Raw genomic sequence first — 18,802 nt, 5'->3', positions numbered from 1 at the left:
GCGCCCCTGCGGTGGGATGTGGCCAAATCAATTAGAATTTCAACTCAGGAGTTGAATGGGAGTCAATTCCAAAATTCTGAATTTAAACTGAAACAACACCCACACATTATAATAATGTACTTGCAAGATGAAGCTATGACCAACCTGCACACATACAAGTACTGCATATTCAACACTACCGGTATGTGTTGTACAACGTCGACATGACATCAGTTCATTTGATCAATGGGTTTTCTGTGTCAGTCTAGGTGTCTGTATCCATTTACCCATAGTACAGAGGAAGAAGACAGGGACGAGGATGTTTTCTAAGTCATTCTGTGTGTTTATCTGTTCCCAGGTTATGGCATCGGCCTGCGCCAGAACTCTCCCCTGTCGTCTAACATCTCAGAGCTGGTGAGCCAGTACAAGTCAGACGGCTTCATGGATATGTTGCATGACAAGTGGTATAAGGTGGTGCCCTGTGGAAAACGTAGCTTCGCCGTCACTGAGGTAATGTACATCATACTACTTTAATATTAATGAAATACAGGTGGCTTGCGAAACTATTCACCCCCCTTGGCAGTTTCCTATTTTGTTGTCTTACAGACTGGAATTCAAATAGATTTTTTGGGGGGGGTTTTGTATCATTTGATTTACACAACATGACGCAAAATATTTGTCATTGTGAAACAAACAAGAAATATGTAACGGCTTTCTTCCGTCGAAGGAGACGTGTTTTTTTAATAAGTGAAACTAAACATGAACAGAATTACAAAACAACAAACGTGGCAAAACCCGAAACTGTCCTATCTGGTGCAGAGACAGGAAACAGTCCTATCTGGTGCAGAGACAGGAAACAGTCCTATCTGGTGCAGAGAACACAGAGACAGGAAACAGTCCTATCTGGTGCAGAGACAGGAAACAGTCCTATCTGGTGCAGAGAACACAAAGACAGGAAACAGTCCTATCTGGTGCAGAGAACACAAAGACAGGAAACAGTCCTATCTGGTGCAGAGAACACAAAGACAGGAAACAGTCCTATCTGGTGCAGAGAACACAAAGACAGGAAACAGTCCTATCTGGTGCAGAGACAGGAAACAGTCCTATCTGGTGCAGAGAACACAGAGACAGGAAACAGTCCTATCTGGTGCAGAGAACACAGAGACAGGAAACAGTCCTATCTGGTGCAGAGAACACAGAGAGAGGAAACAGTCCTATCTGATGCAGAGAACACAAAGACAGGAAACAGTCCTATCTGGTGCAGAGAACACAGAGACAGGAAACAGTCCTATCTGGTGCAGAGACAGGAAACAGTCCTATCTGGTGCAGAGAACAGAGAGACAGGAAACAGTCCTATCTGGTGCAGAGAACAGAGAGACAGGAAACAGTCCTATCTGGTGCAGAGAACACAAAGACAGGAAACAGTCCTATCTGGTGCAGAGAACACAAAGACAGGAAACAGTCCTATCTGGTGCAGAGAACACAAAGACAGGAAACAGTCCTATCTGGTGCAGAGACAGGAAACAGTCCTATCTGGTGCAGAGAACACAGAGACAGGAAACAGTCCTATCTGGTGCAGAGAACACAGAGACAGGAAACAGTCCTATCTGGTGCAGAGAACACAGAGACAGGAAACAGTCCTATCTGATGCAGAGAACACAAAGACAGGAAACAGTCCTATCTGATGCAGAGAACACAAAGACAGGAAACAGTCCTATCTAGTGCAGAGAACACAGAGACAGGAAACAGTCCTATCTGGTGCAGAGAACACAGAGACGGGAAACAGTCCTATCTGGTGCAGAGAACACAGAGACAGGAAACAGTCCTATCTGGTGCAGAGACAGGAAACAGTCCTATCTGGTGCAGAGAACACAAAGACAGGAAACAGTCCTATCTGGTGCAGAGAACACAAAGACAGGAAACAGTCCTATCTGGTGCAGAGAACACAAAGACAGGAAACAGTCCTATCTGGTGCAGAGAACACAAAGACAGGAAACAGTCCTATCTGGTGCAGAGACAGGAAACAGTCCTATCTGGTGCAGAGAACACAAAGACAGGAAACAGTCCTATCTGGTGCAGAGAACACAGAGACAGGAAACAGTCCTATCTGGTGCAGAGACAGGAAACAGTCCTATCTGGTGCAGAGAACACAAAGACAGGAAACAGTCCTATCTGGTGCAGAGAACACAGAGACAGGAAACAGTCCTATCTGGTGCAGAGAACACAGAGACAGGAAACAGTCCTATCTGGTGCAGAGAACACAGAGACAGGAAACAGTCCTATCTGATGCAGAGAACACAAAGACAGGAAACAGTCCTATCTGGTGCAGGGAACACAAAGACAGGAAACAGTCCTATCTGGTGCAGAGAACACAGAGACAGGAAACAGTCCTATCTGGTGCAGAGAACACAGAGACAGGAAACAGTCCTATCTGGTGCAGAGAACACAGAAACAGGAAACAGTCCTATCTGGTGCAGAGAACACAAAGACAGGAAACAGTCCTATCTGGTGCAGAGAACACAAAGACAGGAAACAGTCCTATCTGGTGCAGAGAACACAAAGACAGGAAACAGTCCTATCTGGTGCAGAGAACACAAAGACAGGAAACAGTCCTATCTGGTGCAGAGAACACAAAGACAGGAAACAGTCCTATCTGGTGCAGAGAACACAAAGACAGGAAACAGTCCTATCTGGTGCAGAGAACACAAAGAAGACAGGAAACAGTCCTATCTGGTGCAGAGAACACAGAGACAGGAAACAGTCCTATCTGGTGCAGAGAACACAGAGACAGGAAACAGTCCTATCTGGTGCAGAGAACACAGAGACAGGAAACAGTCCTATCTGGTGCAGAGAACACAAAGACAGGAAACAGTCCTATCTGGTGCAGAGAACACAAAGACAGGAAACAGTCCTATCTGGTGCAGAGAACACAGAGACAGGAAACAGTCCTATCTGGTGCAGAGAACACAAAGACAGGAAACAGTCCTATCTGGTGCAGAGAACACAGAGACAGGAAACAGTCCTATCTGGTGCAGAGAACACAAAGACAGGAAACAGTCCTATCTGGTGCAGAGAACACAAAGACAGGAAACAGTCCTATCTGGTGCAGAGAACACAAAGACAGGAAACAGTCCTATCTGGTGCAGAGACAGGAAACAGTCCTATCTGGTGCAGAGAACACAAAGACAGGAAACAGTCCTATCTGGTGCAGAGAACACAGAGACAGGAAACAGTCCTATCTGGTGCAGAGACAGGAAACAGTCCTATCTGGTGCAGAGAACACAAAGACAGGAAACAGTCCTATCTGGTGCAGAGAACACAGAGACAGGAAACAGTCCTATATGGTGCAGAGAACACAGAGACAGGAAACAGTCCTATCTGGTGCAGAGAACACAGAGACAGGAAACAGTCCTATCTGATGCAGAGAACACAAAGACAGGAAACAGTCCTATCTGGTACAGGGAACACAAAGACAGGAAACTGTCCTATCTGGTGCAGAGAACACAGAGACAGGAAACAGTCCTATCTGGTGCAGAGAACACAGAGACAGGAAACAGTCCTATCTGGTGCAGAGAACACAGAAACAGGAAACAGTCCTATCTGATGCAGAGAACACAAAGACAGGAAACAGTCCTATCTGGTGCAGAGAACACAAAGACAGGAAACAGTCCTATCTGGTGCAGAGAACACAAAGACAGGAAACAGTCCTATCTGGTGCAGAGAACACAAAGACAGGAAACAGTCCTATCTGGTGCAGAGAACACAAAGACAGGAAACAGTCCTATCTGGTGCAGAGAACACAAAGACAGGAAACAGTCCTATCTGGTGCAGAGAACACAAAGACAGGAAACAGTCCTATCTGGTGCAGAGACAGGAAACAGTCCTATCTGGTGCAGAGAACACAGAGACAGGAAACAGTCCTATCTGGTGCAGAGAACACAGAGACAGGAAACAGTCCTATCTGGTGCAGAGAACACAGAGAGAGGAAACAGTCCTATCTGATGCAGAGAACACAAAGACAGGAAACAGTCCTATCTGATGCAGAGAACACAAAGACAGGAAACAGTCCTATCTGGTGCAGAGAACACAGAGACAGGAAACAGTCCTATCTGGTGCAGAGACAGGAAACAGTCCTATCTGGTGCAGAGAACACAAAGACAGGAAACAGTCCTATCTGGTGCAGAGAACACAGAGACAGGAAACAGTCCTATCTGGTGCAGAGAACACAGAGACAGGAAACAGTCCTATCTGGTGCAGAGAACACAAAGACAGGAAACAGTCCTATCTGGTGCAGAGAACACAGAGACAGGAAACAGTCCTATCTGGTGCAGAGAACACAGAGACAGGAAACAGTCCTATCTGGTGCAGAGAACACAGAGACAGGAAACAGTCCTATCTGGTGCAGAGAACACAGAAACAGGAAACAGTCCTATCTGGTGCAGAGAACACAAAGACAGGAAACAGTCCTATCTGGTGCAGAGAACACAGAGACAGGAAACAGTCCTATCTGGTGCAGAGAACACAGAGACAGGAAACAGTCCTATCTGGTGCAGAGAACACAGAGACAGGAAACAGTCCTATCTGGTGCAGAGAACACAGAGACAGGAAACAGTCCTATCTGGTGCAGAGTACACAGAGACAGGAAACAGTCCTATCTGGTGCAGAGAACACAGAGACAGGAAACAGTCCTATCTGGTGCAGAGAACACAGAGACAGGAAACAGTCCTATCTGGTGCAGAGAACACAGAGACAGGAAACAGTCCTATCTGGTGCAGAGACAGGAAACAGGCCTATCTGGTGCAGAGAACACAGAGACAGGAAACAGTCCTATCTGGTGCAGACTACACAGAGACAGGAAACAGGCCTATCTGGTGCAGAGAACACAGAGACAGGAAACAGTCCTATCTGGTGCAGAGAACACAGAGACAGGAAACAGTCCTATCTGGTGCAGAGACAGGAAACAGTCCTATCTGGTGCAGAGAACACAGAGACAGGAAACAGTCCTATCTGGTGCAGAGAACACAGAGACAGGAAACAGGCCTATCTGGTGCAGAGAACACAGAGACAGGAAACAGTCCTATCTGGTGCAGACTACACAGAGACAGGAAACAGGCCTATCTGGTGCAGAGAACACAGAGACAGGAAACAGTCCTATCTGGTGCAGAGAACACAGAGACAGGAAACAGTCCTATCTGGTGCAGAGACAGGAAACAGTCCTATCTGGTGCAGAGAACACAGAGACAGGAAACAGTCCTATCTGGTGCAGACTACACAGAGACAGGAAACAGGCCTATCTGGTGCAGAGAACACAGAGACAGGAAACAGTCCTATCTGGTGCAGAGAACACAGAGACAGGAAACAGTCCTATCTGGTGCAGAGAACACAAAGACAGGAAACAGTCCTATCTGGTGCAGAGAACACAAAGACAGGAAACAGTCCTATCTGGTGCAGAGAACACAAAGACAGGAAACAGTCCTATCTGGTGCAGAGAACACAAAGACAGGAAACAGTCCTATCTGGTGCAGAGAACACAGAGACAGGAAACAGTCCTATCTGGTGCAGAGAACACAAAGACAGGAAACAGTCCTATCTGGTGCAGAGAACACAGAGACAGGAACCAGTCCTATCTGGTGCAGAGAACACAAAGACAGGAAACAGTCCTATCTGGTGCAGAGAACACAAAGACAGGAAACAGTCCTATCTGGTGCAGAGAACACAAAGACAGGAAACAGTCCTATCTGGTGCAGAGACAGGAAACAGTCCTATCTGGTGCAGAGACAGGAAACAGTCCTATCCGGTGCAGAGAACACAAAGACAGGAAACAGTCCTATCTGGTGCAGAGAACACAAAGACAGGAAACAGTCCTATCTGGTGCAGAGAACACAAAGACAGGAAACAGTCCTATCTGGTGCAGAGAACACAGAGACAGGAAACAGTCCTATCTGGTGCAGAGAACACAGAGACAGGAAACAGTCCTATCTGATGCAGAGAACACAAAGACAGGAAACAGTCCTATCTGATGCAGAGAACACAAAGACAGGAAACAGTCCTATCTGATGCAGAGAACACAGAGACAGGAAACAGTCCTATCTGGTGCAGAGAACACAGAGACAGGAAACAGTCCTATCTGGTGCAGAGAACACAGAGACAGGAAACAGTCCTATCTGGTGCAGAGAACACAGAGACAGGAAACAGTCCTATCTGGTGCAGAGAGCACAGAAACAGGAAACAGTCCTATCTGGTGCAGAGAACACAAAGACAGGAAACAGTCCTATCTGGTGCAGAGAACACAGAGACAGGAAACAGTCCTATCTGGTGCAGAGAATACAGAGACAGGAAACAGTCCTATCTGGTGCAGATAACACAAAGACAGGAAACAGTCCTATCAGGTGCATGGAACACAAAGACAGGAAACAGTCCTATCTGGTGCAGAGAACACAGAGACAGGAAACAGTCCTATCTGGTGCAGAGAATACAGAGACAGGAAACAGTCCTATCTGGTGCAGAGAACACAGAGACAGGAAACAGTCCTATCTGGTGCAGAGAACACAAAGACAGGAAACAGTCCTATCAGGTGCATGGAACACAAAGACAGGAAACAGTCCTATCCGGTGCAGAGAACACAGAGACAGGAAACAGTCCTATCCGGTGCAGAGAACACAGAGACAGGAAACAGTCCTATCCGGTGCAGAGAACACAGAGACAGGAAACAGTCCTATCCGGTGCAGAGAACACAGAGACAGGAAACAGTCCTATCCGGTGCAGAGAACACAGAGACAGGAAACAGTCCTATCTGGTGCAGAGAACACAGAGACAGGAAACAGTCCTATCTGGTGCAGAGAACACAGAGACAGGAAACAGTCCTATCTGGTGCAGAGAACACAGAGACAGGAAACAGTCCTATCTGGTGCAGAGTACACAGAGACAGGAAACAGTCCTATCTGGTGCAGAGTACACAGAGACAGGAAACAGTCCTATTTGGTGCAGAGAACACAAAGACAGGAAACAGTCCTATCTGGTGCAGAGAACACAGAGACAGGAAACAGTCCTATCTGGTGCAGAGAACACAAAGACAGGAAACAGTCCTATCTGGTGCAGAGAACACACAGACAGGAAACAGTCCTATCTGGTGCAGAGAACACAAAGACAGGAAACAGTCATATCTGGTGCAGAGAACACAGAGACAGGAAACAGTCCTATCTGGTGCAGAGAACACAGAGACAGGAAACAGTCCTATCTGGTGCAGAGAACACAGAGACAGGAAACAGTCCTATCTGGTGCAGGGAACACAAAGACAGGAAACAGTCCTATCTGGTGCAGAGAACACAAAGACAGGAAACAGTCCTATCTGGTATAGAGAACACAGAGACAGGAAACAGTCATATCTGGTGCAGAGAACACAGAGACAGGAAACAGTCCTATCTGGTGCAGAGAACACAGAGACAGGAAACAGTCCTATCTGGTGCAGAGAACACAAAGACAGGAAACAGTCCTATCTGGTGCAGAGAACACAAAGACAGGAAACAGTCCTATCTGGTGCAGAGAACACAGAGACAGGAAACAGTCCTATCTGGTGCAGAGAACACAAAGACAGGAAACAGTCCTATCTGGTGCAGAGAACACAGAGACAGGAAACAGTCCTATCTACATTTACATTTACATTTAAGTCATTTAGCAGACGCTCTTATCCAGAGCGACTTACAAATTGGTGCATACACCTTATGACATCCAGTGGAACAGCCACTTGCATCTAAATCTTTTTTTTTTGGGGGAGAAGGGGGGGTGAGAAGGATTACTTACCCTTACTTACCCTATCCTAGGTATTCCATGAAGAGGTGGGGTTTCAGGTGTCTCCGGAAGGTGGTGATTGACTCCGCTGTCCTGGCGTCGTGAGGGAGTTTGTTCCACCATTGGGGGGCCAGAGCAGCGAACAGTTTTGACTGGGCTGAGCGGGAACTGAACTTCCTCAGTGGTAGGGAGGCGAGCAGGCCAGAGGTGGATGAACGCAGTGCCCTTGTTTGGGTGTAGGGCCTGATCAGAGCCTGGAGGTACTGAGGTGCCGTTCCCCTCACAGCTCCGTAGGCAAGCACCATGGTCTTGTAGCGGATGCGAGCTTCAACTGGAAGCCAGTGGAGAGAGCGGAGGAGCGGGGTGACGTGAGAGAACTTGGGAAGGTTGAACACCAGACGGGCTGCGGCGTTCTGGATGAGTTGTAGGGGTTTAATGGCACAGGCAGGGAGCCCAGCCAACAGCGAGTTGCAGTAATCCAGACGGGAGATGACAAGTGCCTGGATTAGGACCTGCGCCGCTTCCTGTGTGAGGCAGGGTCGTACTCTGCGGATGTTGTAGAGCATGAACCTACAGGAACGGGACACCGCCTTGATGATAGTTGAGAACGTCAGGGTGTTGTCCAGGATCACGCCAAGGTTCTTAGCGCTCTGGGAGGAGGACACAATGGAGTTGTCAACCGTGATGGCGAGATCATGGAACGGGCAGTCCTTCCCCGGGAGGAAGAGGAGCTCCGTCTTGCTGAGGTTCAGCTTGAGGTGGTGATCCGTCATCCACACTGATATGTCTGCCAGACATGCAGAGATGCGATTCGGCCACCTGGTCATCAGAAGGGGGAAAGGAGAAGATTAATTGTGTGTCGTCTGCATAGCAATGATAGGAGAGACCATGTGAGGTTATGACAGAGCCAAGTGACTTGGTGTATAGCGAGAATAGGAGAGGGCCTAGAACAGAGCCCTGGGGACACCAGTGGTGAGAGCGCGTGGTGAGGAGACAGATTCTCGCCACGCCACCTGGTGGAGCGACCTGTCAGGTAGGACGTGTAACCAAGCGTGGGCCGCGCCGGAGATGCCCAACTCGGAGAGGGTGGAGAGGAGGATCTGATGGTTCACAGTATCGAAGGCAGCCGATAGGTCTAGAAGGATGAGAGCAGAGGAGAGAGAGTTAGCTTTAGCAGTGCGGAGCGCCTCCGTGATACAGAGAAGAGCAGTCTCAGTTGAATGACTAGTCTTGAAACCTGACTGATTTGGATCAAGAAGGTCGTTCTGAGAGAGATAGCGGTAGAGCTGGCCAAGGACGGCACGCTCAAGAGTTTTGGAGAGAAAAGAGAGAAGGGATACTGGTCTGTAGTTGTTGACATCGGAGGGATCGAGTGTAGGTTTTTTTAGAAGGGGTGCAACTCTCGCTCTCTTGAAGACGGGTGGGACGTAGCCAGCGGTCAGGGATGAGTTGATGAGCGAGGTGAGGTAAGGGAGAAGGTCTCCGGAAATGGTCTGGAGAAGAGAGGAGGGGATAGGGTCAAGCGGGCAGGTTGTTGGGCGGCCGGCCGTCACAAGACGCGAGATTTCATCTGGAGAGAGAGGGGAGAAAGAGGTCAGAGCATAGGGTAGGGCAGTGTGAGCAGAACCAGCGGTGTCGTTTGACTTAGCAAACGAGGATCGGATGTCGTCGACCTTCTTTTCAAAATGGTTGACGAAGTCATCTGCAGAGAGGGAGGAGGGGGGGGAGGAGGATTCAGGAGGGAGGAGAAGGTGGCAAAGAGCTTCCTAGGGTTAGAGGCAGATGCTTGGAATTTAGAATGGTAGAAAGTGGCTTTAGCAGCAGAGACAGAGGAGGAAAATGTAGAGAGGAGGGAGTGAAAGGATGCCAGGTCCGCAGGAGGCGATTTTCCTCCATTTCCGCTCGGCTGCCCGGAGCCCTGTTCTGTGAGCTCGCAATGAGTCGTCGAGCCACGGAGCGGGAGGGAGGACCGAGCCGGCCTGGAGGATAGGGGACATAGAGAGTCAAAGGATGCAGTAAGGGAGGAGAGGAGGGTTGAGGAGGCAGAATCAGGAGATAGGTTGGAGAAAGTTTGAGCAGAGGGAAGAGATGATAGGATGGAAGAGGAGAGAGTAGCGGGGAGAGAGAGCGAAGGTTGGGACGGCGCGATACCATCCGAGTAGGGGCAGTGTGGGAAGTGTTGGATGAGAGCGAGAGGGAAAAGGATACAAGGTAGTGGTCGGAGACTTGGAGGGGAGTTGCAATGAGGTTAGTGGAAGAACAGCATCTAGTAAAGATGAGGTCAAGCGTATTGCCTGCCTTGTGAGTAGGGGGGAAGGTGAGAGGGTGAGGTCAAAAGAGGAGAGGAGTGGAAAGAAGGAGGCAGAGAGGAATGAGTCAAAGGTAGACGTGGGGAGGTTAAAGTCGCCCAGAACTGTGAGAGGTGAGCCGTCCTCAGGAAAGGAGCTTATCAAGGCATCAAGCTCATTGATGAACTCTCCGAGGGAACCTGGAGGGCGATAAATGATAAGGATGTTAAGCTTGAAAGGGCTGGTAACTGTGACAGCATGGAATTCAAAGGAGGCGATAGACAGATGGGTAAGGGGAGAAAGAGAGAAAGACCACTTGGGAGAGATGAGGATCCCGGTGCCACCACCCCGCTGACCAGAAGCTCGGGGTGTGCGAGAACACGTGGGCGGACGAGGAGAGAGCAGTAGGAGTAGCAGTGTTATCTGTGGTGATCCATGTTTCCGTCAGTGCCAAGAAGTCAAGGGACTGGAGGGAGGCATAGGCTGAGATGAACTCTGCCTTGTTGGCCGCAGATCGGCAGTTCCAGAGGCTACCGGAGACCTGGAACTCCACGTGGGTCGTACGCGCTGGGACCACCAGATCAGGGTGGTCGTGCCACGCGTGTGTGGAGCGTTTGTATGGTCTGTGCAGAGAGGAGAGAACAGGGATAGACAGACACATAGTTGACAGGCTACAGAAAAGGCTACGCTAATGCAAGGAGATTGGAATGACAAGTGGACTACACGTCTCGAATGTTCAGAAAGTTAAGCTTACGTAGCAAGAATCTTATTGACTAAAATGATTAAAATGATACAGTACTGCTAAAGTAGGCTAGCTGGCAGTATCTGTTAATGACACTACACTAATCAAGTCGTTCCGTTGAGTGTAATAGTTTCTACAGTGGTACTATTCGGGGGCTAGCTGGCTAGCTAGCAGTGTTGTTTACGTTACGTTGCGTTAAAAGAACGACAATAGCTGGCTAGCTAACCTAGGAAATCGCTCTAGACTACACAATTATCTTTGAAACAAAGACGGCTATGTAGCTAGCTATGTAGCTAGCTACGATCAAACAAATCAAACCGTTGTACTGTAATGAAATGAAATGAAAATGTGAAACTACCTGACCGGGTTGTTGAATTCAAAACAGTAGACGTTGGCTAGCTGTTAGCAGTTAGCTGTTGGCTAGCTAGCAGAGTCTCCTACGTTAAGGACGACAAATAGCTGGCTAGCGAACCTCAGTGAATTAAGATAATCACTCCAAGGTTACACACACTAAACTACACAATTATCTTGGAAACAAAGACAGCTATGTAGCTAGCTAACACTAGACTAATCAAGTCGTTCAGTTGAGTGAATAGCACTACAGTGATGCTAATCTGTGTGCGTTAGCTAGCGTTTGCTAGCTGGGCGAATAGCAGTGAAGGCTACGTTAGGGCGACGAAATACGATAATTATGCAATTATCTCTGATACAAGGACGGCTATGTAGCTAGCTAAGAAGAATTGCTAAGATTAGACAAATCAACCGTTGTACTATAATGAAATGTAATGAAAAAGTTATACAACCTGCAGAGCGAAGTGCGAATGCGACCGCTCGCTCCAACCCGGAACCGGAAACATCTGGTGCAGAGAACACAAACCCTGACACAAAACAAGCTACCTAAATATGGTTCCCAATCAGAGACAATGACTAACATCTGCCTGTAATTGAGAACCATATCAGGCCATACATAGAAACAGACAAACTAGATATAGAATGCCCACCCAGCTCAGGTCCTGACCAACACTAAAAACAAGGAAAACACAAAAGAACTATGGTCAGAACGTGTCAAAATAAGACAAGAAAAACAGAACTTGAGTGTGTATAACTATTCACGCCCCCAAAGTCAATACTTTGTAGAGCCACGTTTTGCAGCAAGTCGCTTGGGGTATGTCTCTGTAAGCTTGGCACATCTAGCCACTGGGATTTTTGCCCCTTCTTCAAGGCAAAACTGCTCCAGCTCCTTCAAGTTGGATTGGTGGTGATGGTGTACAGCAATCTTTAAGTCATACCACAAATTTTCAATTGGAAAAAGGTCTGGACTTTGACTAGGCCATTCCAAAACATTTAAATGTTTCCCCTTAACCACCCGAGTGTTGCTTTAGCAGTATGCTTAGGGTCATTGTCGTGCTGAAAGGTGAACCTTCGTCCCAGTCTCAAATCTCTGGTAGACTGAAACAGGTTTCCTCAATAATTTCCCTGTATTTAGAGCCACCAATCAATCATTCCTTCAATTCTGACCAGTTTCCCAGTCCCTGCCGATGAAAAACATCCCCATAGCATGATGCTGCCACCACCATGCTTCACTGTAGGGGTGGTGTTCTCGGGGTGAAGAGAGGTGTTGGGTTTGCGCCAGACATAGCGTTTTCCTGATGGTCTAAAAGCTACATTTTAGTCTCATCTGACCAGAGTACCTTCTTCCATATGTTTGGGGAGTCTCCCACATGTGTTTTGGCAGTGGCTTTTTCTCTGGCCACTCTTCCGTAAAGCCCAGCTCTGTGGAGTGTACGGCTTAAAGTGGTCCTATGGACAGATACTAACATCTCCACGGTGGATCTTTACATCTCCTTCAGGCTTATCTTTCGTCTCTTGGTTGCCTTTCTGATGAATGCCCTCCTTGCCTGGTCTGTGAGGTTTGGTGGGCAGCCATCTCTTGGCAGGTTTGTTGTGGTGCCATATTCTTTCAACTTTTTAATTATGTACTTAATGGTGCTTCGTGGGATGTTCAAAGTTTTGGATATTTTTAACCCAACCGTGATCTCTACTTCTCCACAACATTGTCCCTGACCTGTTTGCTTGGTGGTGATGCAGCCTCAGAACAGGTGTATATATACTGAGATCATGTGACAGTTCATGTGACACTTAGATTGCACACAGGTGGACTTTATTTAACTTATGATGTGACTTCTGAAGGTAATTGGTTGCACCAGATCTTATTTAGGGTCTTCACAGTAAAGGGGGTGAAAACATGTGATCTTATTTAGGGTCTTCACAGTAAAGGGGGTGAAAACATATGATCTTATTTAGGGTCTTCACAGTAAAGGGGGTGAAAACATATGATCTTATTTAGGGTCTTCACAGTAAAGGGGGTGAATACATATGATCTTATTTAGGGTCTTCACAGTAAAGGGGTGAAAACATATGATCTTATTTAGGGTCTTCACAGTAAAGGGGTGAAAACATATGATCTTATTTAGGGTCTTCACAGTAAAGGGGGTGAAAACATATGATCTTATTTAGGGTCTTCACAGTAAAGGGGGTGAAAACATATGATCTTATTTAGGGTCTTCACAGTAAAGGGGGTGAATACATATGATCTTATTTAGGGTCTTCACAGTAAAGGGGGTGAAAACATATGATCTTATTTAGGGTCTTCACAGTAAAGGGAGTGAATACATATGATCTTATTTAGGGTCTTCATAGTAAAGGGGGTGAAAAGATATGATCTTATTTAGGGTCTTCACAGTAAAGGGGGTGAAAACATATGATCTTATTTAGGGTCTTCACAGTAAAGGGGGTGAAAACATATGATCTTATTTAGGGTCTTCACAGTAAAGGGGGTGAATACATATGATCTTATTTAGGGTCTTCACAGTAAAGTGGGTGAAAACATATGATCTTATTTAGGGTCTTCACAGTAAAGGGGGTGAAAACATATGATCTTATTTAGGGTCTTCACAGTAAAGGGGGTGAATACATATGATCTTATTTAGAGTCTTCACAGTAAAGGGGGTGAATACATATGATCTTATTTAGGGTCTTCACAGTAAAGGGGGTGGAAACATATGATCTTATTTAGGGTCTTCACAGTAAAGGGGGTGAAAACATATGATCTTATTTATGGTCTTCACAGTAAAGGGGGTGAAAACATATGATCTTATTTAGGGTCTTCACAGTAAAGGGGGTGAATACATATTATCTTATTTAGGGGCTTCATAGCAAAGGGGGTGAATACATATGATCTTATTTAGGGTCTTCACAGTAAAGTGGGTGAAAACATATGATCTTATTTAGGGTCTTCACAGTAAAGGGGGTGAATACATATGATCTTATTTAGGGTCTTCATAGCAAAGGGGGTGAAAACATATGATCTTATTTAGGGGCTTCACAGTAAAGGGGGTGAAAACATATGATCTTATTTAGGGTCTTCACAGTAAAGGGGGTGAAAACATATGATCTTATTTAGGGTCTTCACAGTAAAGGGGGTGAAAACATATGATCTTATTTAGGGTCTTCACAGTAAAGGGGGTGAAAACATATGATCTTATTTAGGGTCTTCACAGTAAAGGGGGTGAAAACATATGATCTTATTTAGGGTCTTCACAGTAAAGGGGGTGAAAACATATGATCTTATTTAGGGTCTCAACAGTAAAGGGGGTGAATACATATGATCTTATTTAGGGTCTTCACAGTAAAGGGGGTGAATACATATGATCTTATTTAGGGTCTTCACAGTAAAGGGGGTGAAAACATATGATCTTATTTAGGGTCTTCACAGTAAAGGGGGTGAAAACATATGATCTTATTTAGGGTCTTCACAGTAAAGGGGGTGAAAACATATGATCTTATTTAGGGTCTTCACAGTAAAGGGGGTGAATACATATGATCTTATTTAGGGTCTTCACAGTAAAGGGGGTGAAAACATATGATCTTATTTAGGGTCTTCACAGCAAAGGGGGTGAATACATATGATCTTATTTAGGGTCTTCACAGTAAAGTGGGTGAAAACATATGATCTTATTTAGGGTCTTCACAGTAAAGGGGGTGAATACATATGATCTTATTTAGGGTCTTCACAGTAAAGGGGGTGAAAACATATGATCTTATTTAGGGGCTTCATAGCAAAGGGGGTGAATACATATGATCTTATTTAGGTTCTTCACAGTAAAGTGGGTGAAAACATATGATCTTATTTAGGGTCTTCACAGTAAAGGGGGTGAATACATATGATCTTATTTAGGGTCTTCACAGTAAAGGGGGTGAAAACATATGATCTTATTTAGGGTCTTCACAGTAAAGGGGGTGAAAACATATGATCTTATTTAGGGTCTTCACAGTAAAGGGGGTGAATACATATGATCTTATTTAGGGTCTTCACAGTAAAGGGGTGAAAACATATGATCTTATTTAGGGTCTTCACAGTAAAGGGGGTGAAAACATATGATCTTATTTAGGGGCTTCACAGTAAAGGGGGTGAAAACATATGATCTTATTTAGGGTCTTCACAGTAAAGGGGTGAAAACATATGATCTTATTTAGGGGCTTCACAGTAAAGGGGTGAAAACATATGATCTTATTTAGGGCTTCACAGTAAAGGGGGTGAAAACATATGATCTTATTTAGGGTCTTCACAGTAAAGGGGTGAAAACATATGATCTTATTTAGGGTCTTCACAGTAAAGGGGGTGAAAACATATGATCTTATTTAGGGTCTTCACAGTAAAGGGGGTGAAAACATATGATCTTATTTAGGGTCTTCACAGTAAAGGGGGTGAAAACATATGATCTTATTTAGGGTCTTCACAGTAAAGGGGGTGAAAACATATGATCTTATTTAGGGTCTCAACAGTAAAGGGGGTGAATACATATGATCTTATTTAGGGTCTTCACAGTAAAGGGGGTGAATACATATGATCTTATTTAGGGTCTTCACAGTAAAGGGGGTGAAAACATATGATCTTATTTAGGGTCTTCACAGTAAAGGGGGTGAAAACATATGATCTTATTTAGGGTCTTCACAGTAAAGGGGGTGAAAGCATATGATCTTATTTAGGGTCTTCACAGTAAAGGGGGTGAAAACATATGATCTTATTTAGGGTCTTCACAGTAAAGGGGTGAAAACATATGATCTTATTTAGGGTCTTCACAGTAAAGGGGGTGAAAACATATGATCTTATTTAGGGTCTTCACAGTAAAGGGGGTGAAAACATATGATCTTATTTAGGGTCTTCACAGTAAAGGGGGTGAATACATATGATCTTATTTAGGGTCTTCACAGTAAAGGGGGTGAAAACATATGATCTCATTTAGGGTCTTCACAGTAAAGGGGGTGAAAACATATGATCTTATTTAGGGTATTCACAGTAAAGGGGGTGAATACATATGATCTTATTTAGGGTCTTCACAGTAAAGGGGGTGAATACATATGATCTTATTTAGGGTCTTCACAGTAAAGGGGGTGAAAACATATGATCTTATTTAGGGTCTTCACAGTAAAGGGGGTGAAAACATATGATCTTATTTAGGGTCTTCACAGTAAAGGGGGTGAAAACATATGATCTTATTTAGGGTCTTCACAGTAAAGGGGGTGAAAACATATGATCTTATTTAGGGTCTTCACAGTAAAGGGGGTGAAAACATATGATCTTATTTAGGGTCTTCACAGTAAAGGGGGTGAAAACATATGATCTTATTTAGGGTCTTCACAGTAAAGGGGGTGAAAACATATTATCTTATTTAGGGTCTTCACAGTAAAGGGGGTGAAAACATATGATCTTATTTAGGGTCTTCACAGTAAAGGGGGTGAAAGCATATGATCTTATTTAGGGTCTTCACAGTAAAGGGGGTGAAAACATATGATCTTATTTATGGTCTTCACAGTAAAGGGGGTGAAAACATATGATCTTATTTAGGGTCTTCACAGTAAAGGGGGTGAAAACATATGATCTTATTTAGGGTCTTCACAGTAAAGGGGGTGAATACATATGATCTTATTTAGGGTCTTCACAGTAAAGGGGGTGAAAACATATGATCTTATTTAGGGTCTTCACAGTAAAGGGGGTGAAAACATATGATCTTATTTAGGGTCTTCACAGTAAAGGGGGTGAATACATATGATCTTATTTAGGGTCTTCACAGTAAAGGGGGTGAATACATATGATCTTATTTAGGGTCTTCACAGTAAAGGGGGTGAAAACATATGATCTTATTTAGGGTCTTCACAGTAAAGGGGGTGAAAACATATGATCTTATTTAGGGTCTTCACAGTAAAGGGGGTGAAAGCATATGATCTTATTTAGGGTCTTCACAGTAAAGGGGGTGAAAACATATGATCTTATTTAGGGTCTTCACAGTAAAGGGGGTGAAAACATATGATCTTATTTAGGGTCTTCACAGTAAAGGGGGTGAAAACATATGATCTTATTTAGGGTCTTCACAGTAAAGGGGGTGAATACATATGATCTTATTTAGGGTCTTCACAGTAAAGGGGGTGAAAACATATGATCTTATTTAGGGTCTTCACAGTAAAGGGGGTGAAAGCATATGATCTTATTTAGGGTCTTCACAGTAAAGGGGGTGAAAACATATGATCTTATTTAGGGTCTTCACAGTAAAGGGGGTGAAAACATATGATCTTATTTAGGGTCTTCACAGTAAAGGGGGTGAAAACATATGATCTTATTTAGGGTCTTCACAGTAAAGGGGGTGAAAACATATGCACGCACCACTTTTCCGTTTTGAAATGTTGTAATGTCTTTGAATGTTTTCTTTTTTTTTTCGCTTCAACGATTTGGATTATTGTGTGTATGTCCATTACATTCCATTTAAATTGCAGGTTGTAATGCAACAAAATAGGAAAAAGGCCAAGGGGGTTGAAAAGTTTTGCAAGGCACTGTAGATCACACTACTTCAATATTAATGAAATACATGTCAGTACTAAATCCATCTCTGTTTATTTGTGTGTTTTGAAGTCTTAATGATGGAGTCCATTATAAATTATGGAAGCTTACTAAAAATGGGCCTAAATTTTAAAAAGAATCTTATTTTTTTTCACTTTTATTTAACCAGGTAGGCTAGTTGAGAACAAGTTCTCATTTGCAACTGCGACCTGGCCAAGATAAAGCATAGCAGTGTGAACAGACAACACAGAGTTACACATGGAGTAAACAATTAACAAGTCAATAACACAGTAGAAAAAAAGAGTCTATATACAACGTGTGCAAAAGGCATGAGGAGGTAGGCGAATAATTACAATATTGCAGATTAACACTGGAGTGATAAATGATCAGATGATCATGTACAGGTAGAGATATTGATGTGCAAAAGAGCAGAAAATAAAATAAATAAAAACAGTATGGGGATGAGTTAGGTAAAAATGGGTGGGCTATTTACCAATAGACTATGTACAGCTGCAGCGATCTGTTAGCTGCTCGGATAGCAGATGTTTGAAGTTGGTGAGGGAGATAAAAGTCTCCAACTTCAGCGATTTTTGCAATTCGTTCAAGTCACAGGCAGCAGAGAACTGGAACGAAAGGCGGCCAAATGAGGTGTTGGCTTTAGGGATGTATAGTAGTGTATTGTGATGTGTAATATTGATGTGTAATAGTGTATAGTGATGTAATAGTGTATTGTGATGTGTAATATTGATGTGCTATAGTGATGTGTTTGTACCTTGTCAGTATATAGTGATGTGTAATAGTGTATAGTGATGTGTAATAGTGATGTTTAATAGTATATAGTGATGTGTAATAGTGTATAATAATGTGTAATAGTGTATAGTGATGTGTAATAGTATATAGTGATGTGTAATAGTGATGTGTAATAGTGTATAGTGATGTGTAATAGTGTATAATAATGTGTAATAGTGTATAGTGATGTGTAATAGTATATAGTGATGTGTAATAGTGATGTGTAATAGTATATAGTGATGTGTAATAGTATATAGTGATGTGTAATAGTATATAGTGATGTGTAATAGTATATAGTGATGTGTAATAGTGGTGTGTAAT

The 18,802-nt window shown here is 44.4% G+C and overlaps 1 protein-coding gene across 1 annotated transcript in view; it reads left to right on the top strand.

The window, feature by feature from the left end:
* The window catches only part of grin3a (glutamate receptor, ionotropic, N-methyl-D-aspartate 3A), a 122,318-nt gene that overhangs the window by 80,520 nt on the left and 22,996 nt on the right, over positions 1–18,802 (top strand). Inside the window, exon 7 of the mRNA XM_052458720.1 lies at positions 338–489. Coding sequence (XP_052314680.1) covers positions 338–489 — 152 coding nt within the window. The remainder of the gene's footprint in view (positions 1–337; positions 490–18,802) is intronic.

This window comes from Oncorhynchus keta, chromosome 12 (genome assembly GCF_023373465.1).
Source record: "Oncorhynchus keta strain PuntledgeMale-10-30-2019 chromosome 12, Oket_V2, whole genome shotgun sequence".
Taxonomy (NCBI): domain Eukaryota; kingdom Metazoa; phylum Chordata; class Actinopteri; order Salmoniformes; family Salmonidae; genus Oncorhynchus; species Oncorhynchus keta.
This window is presented reverse-complemented; position numbering and strand designations above follow the sequence as displayed.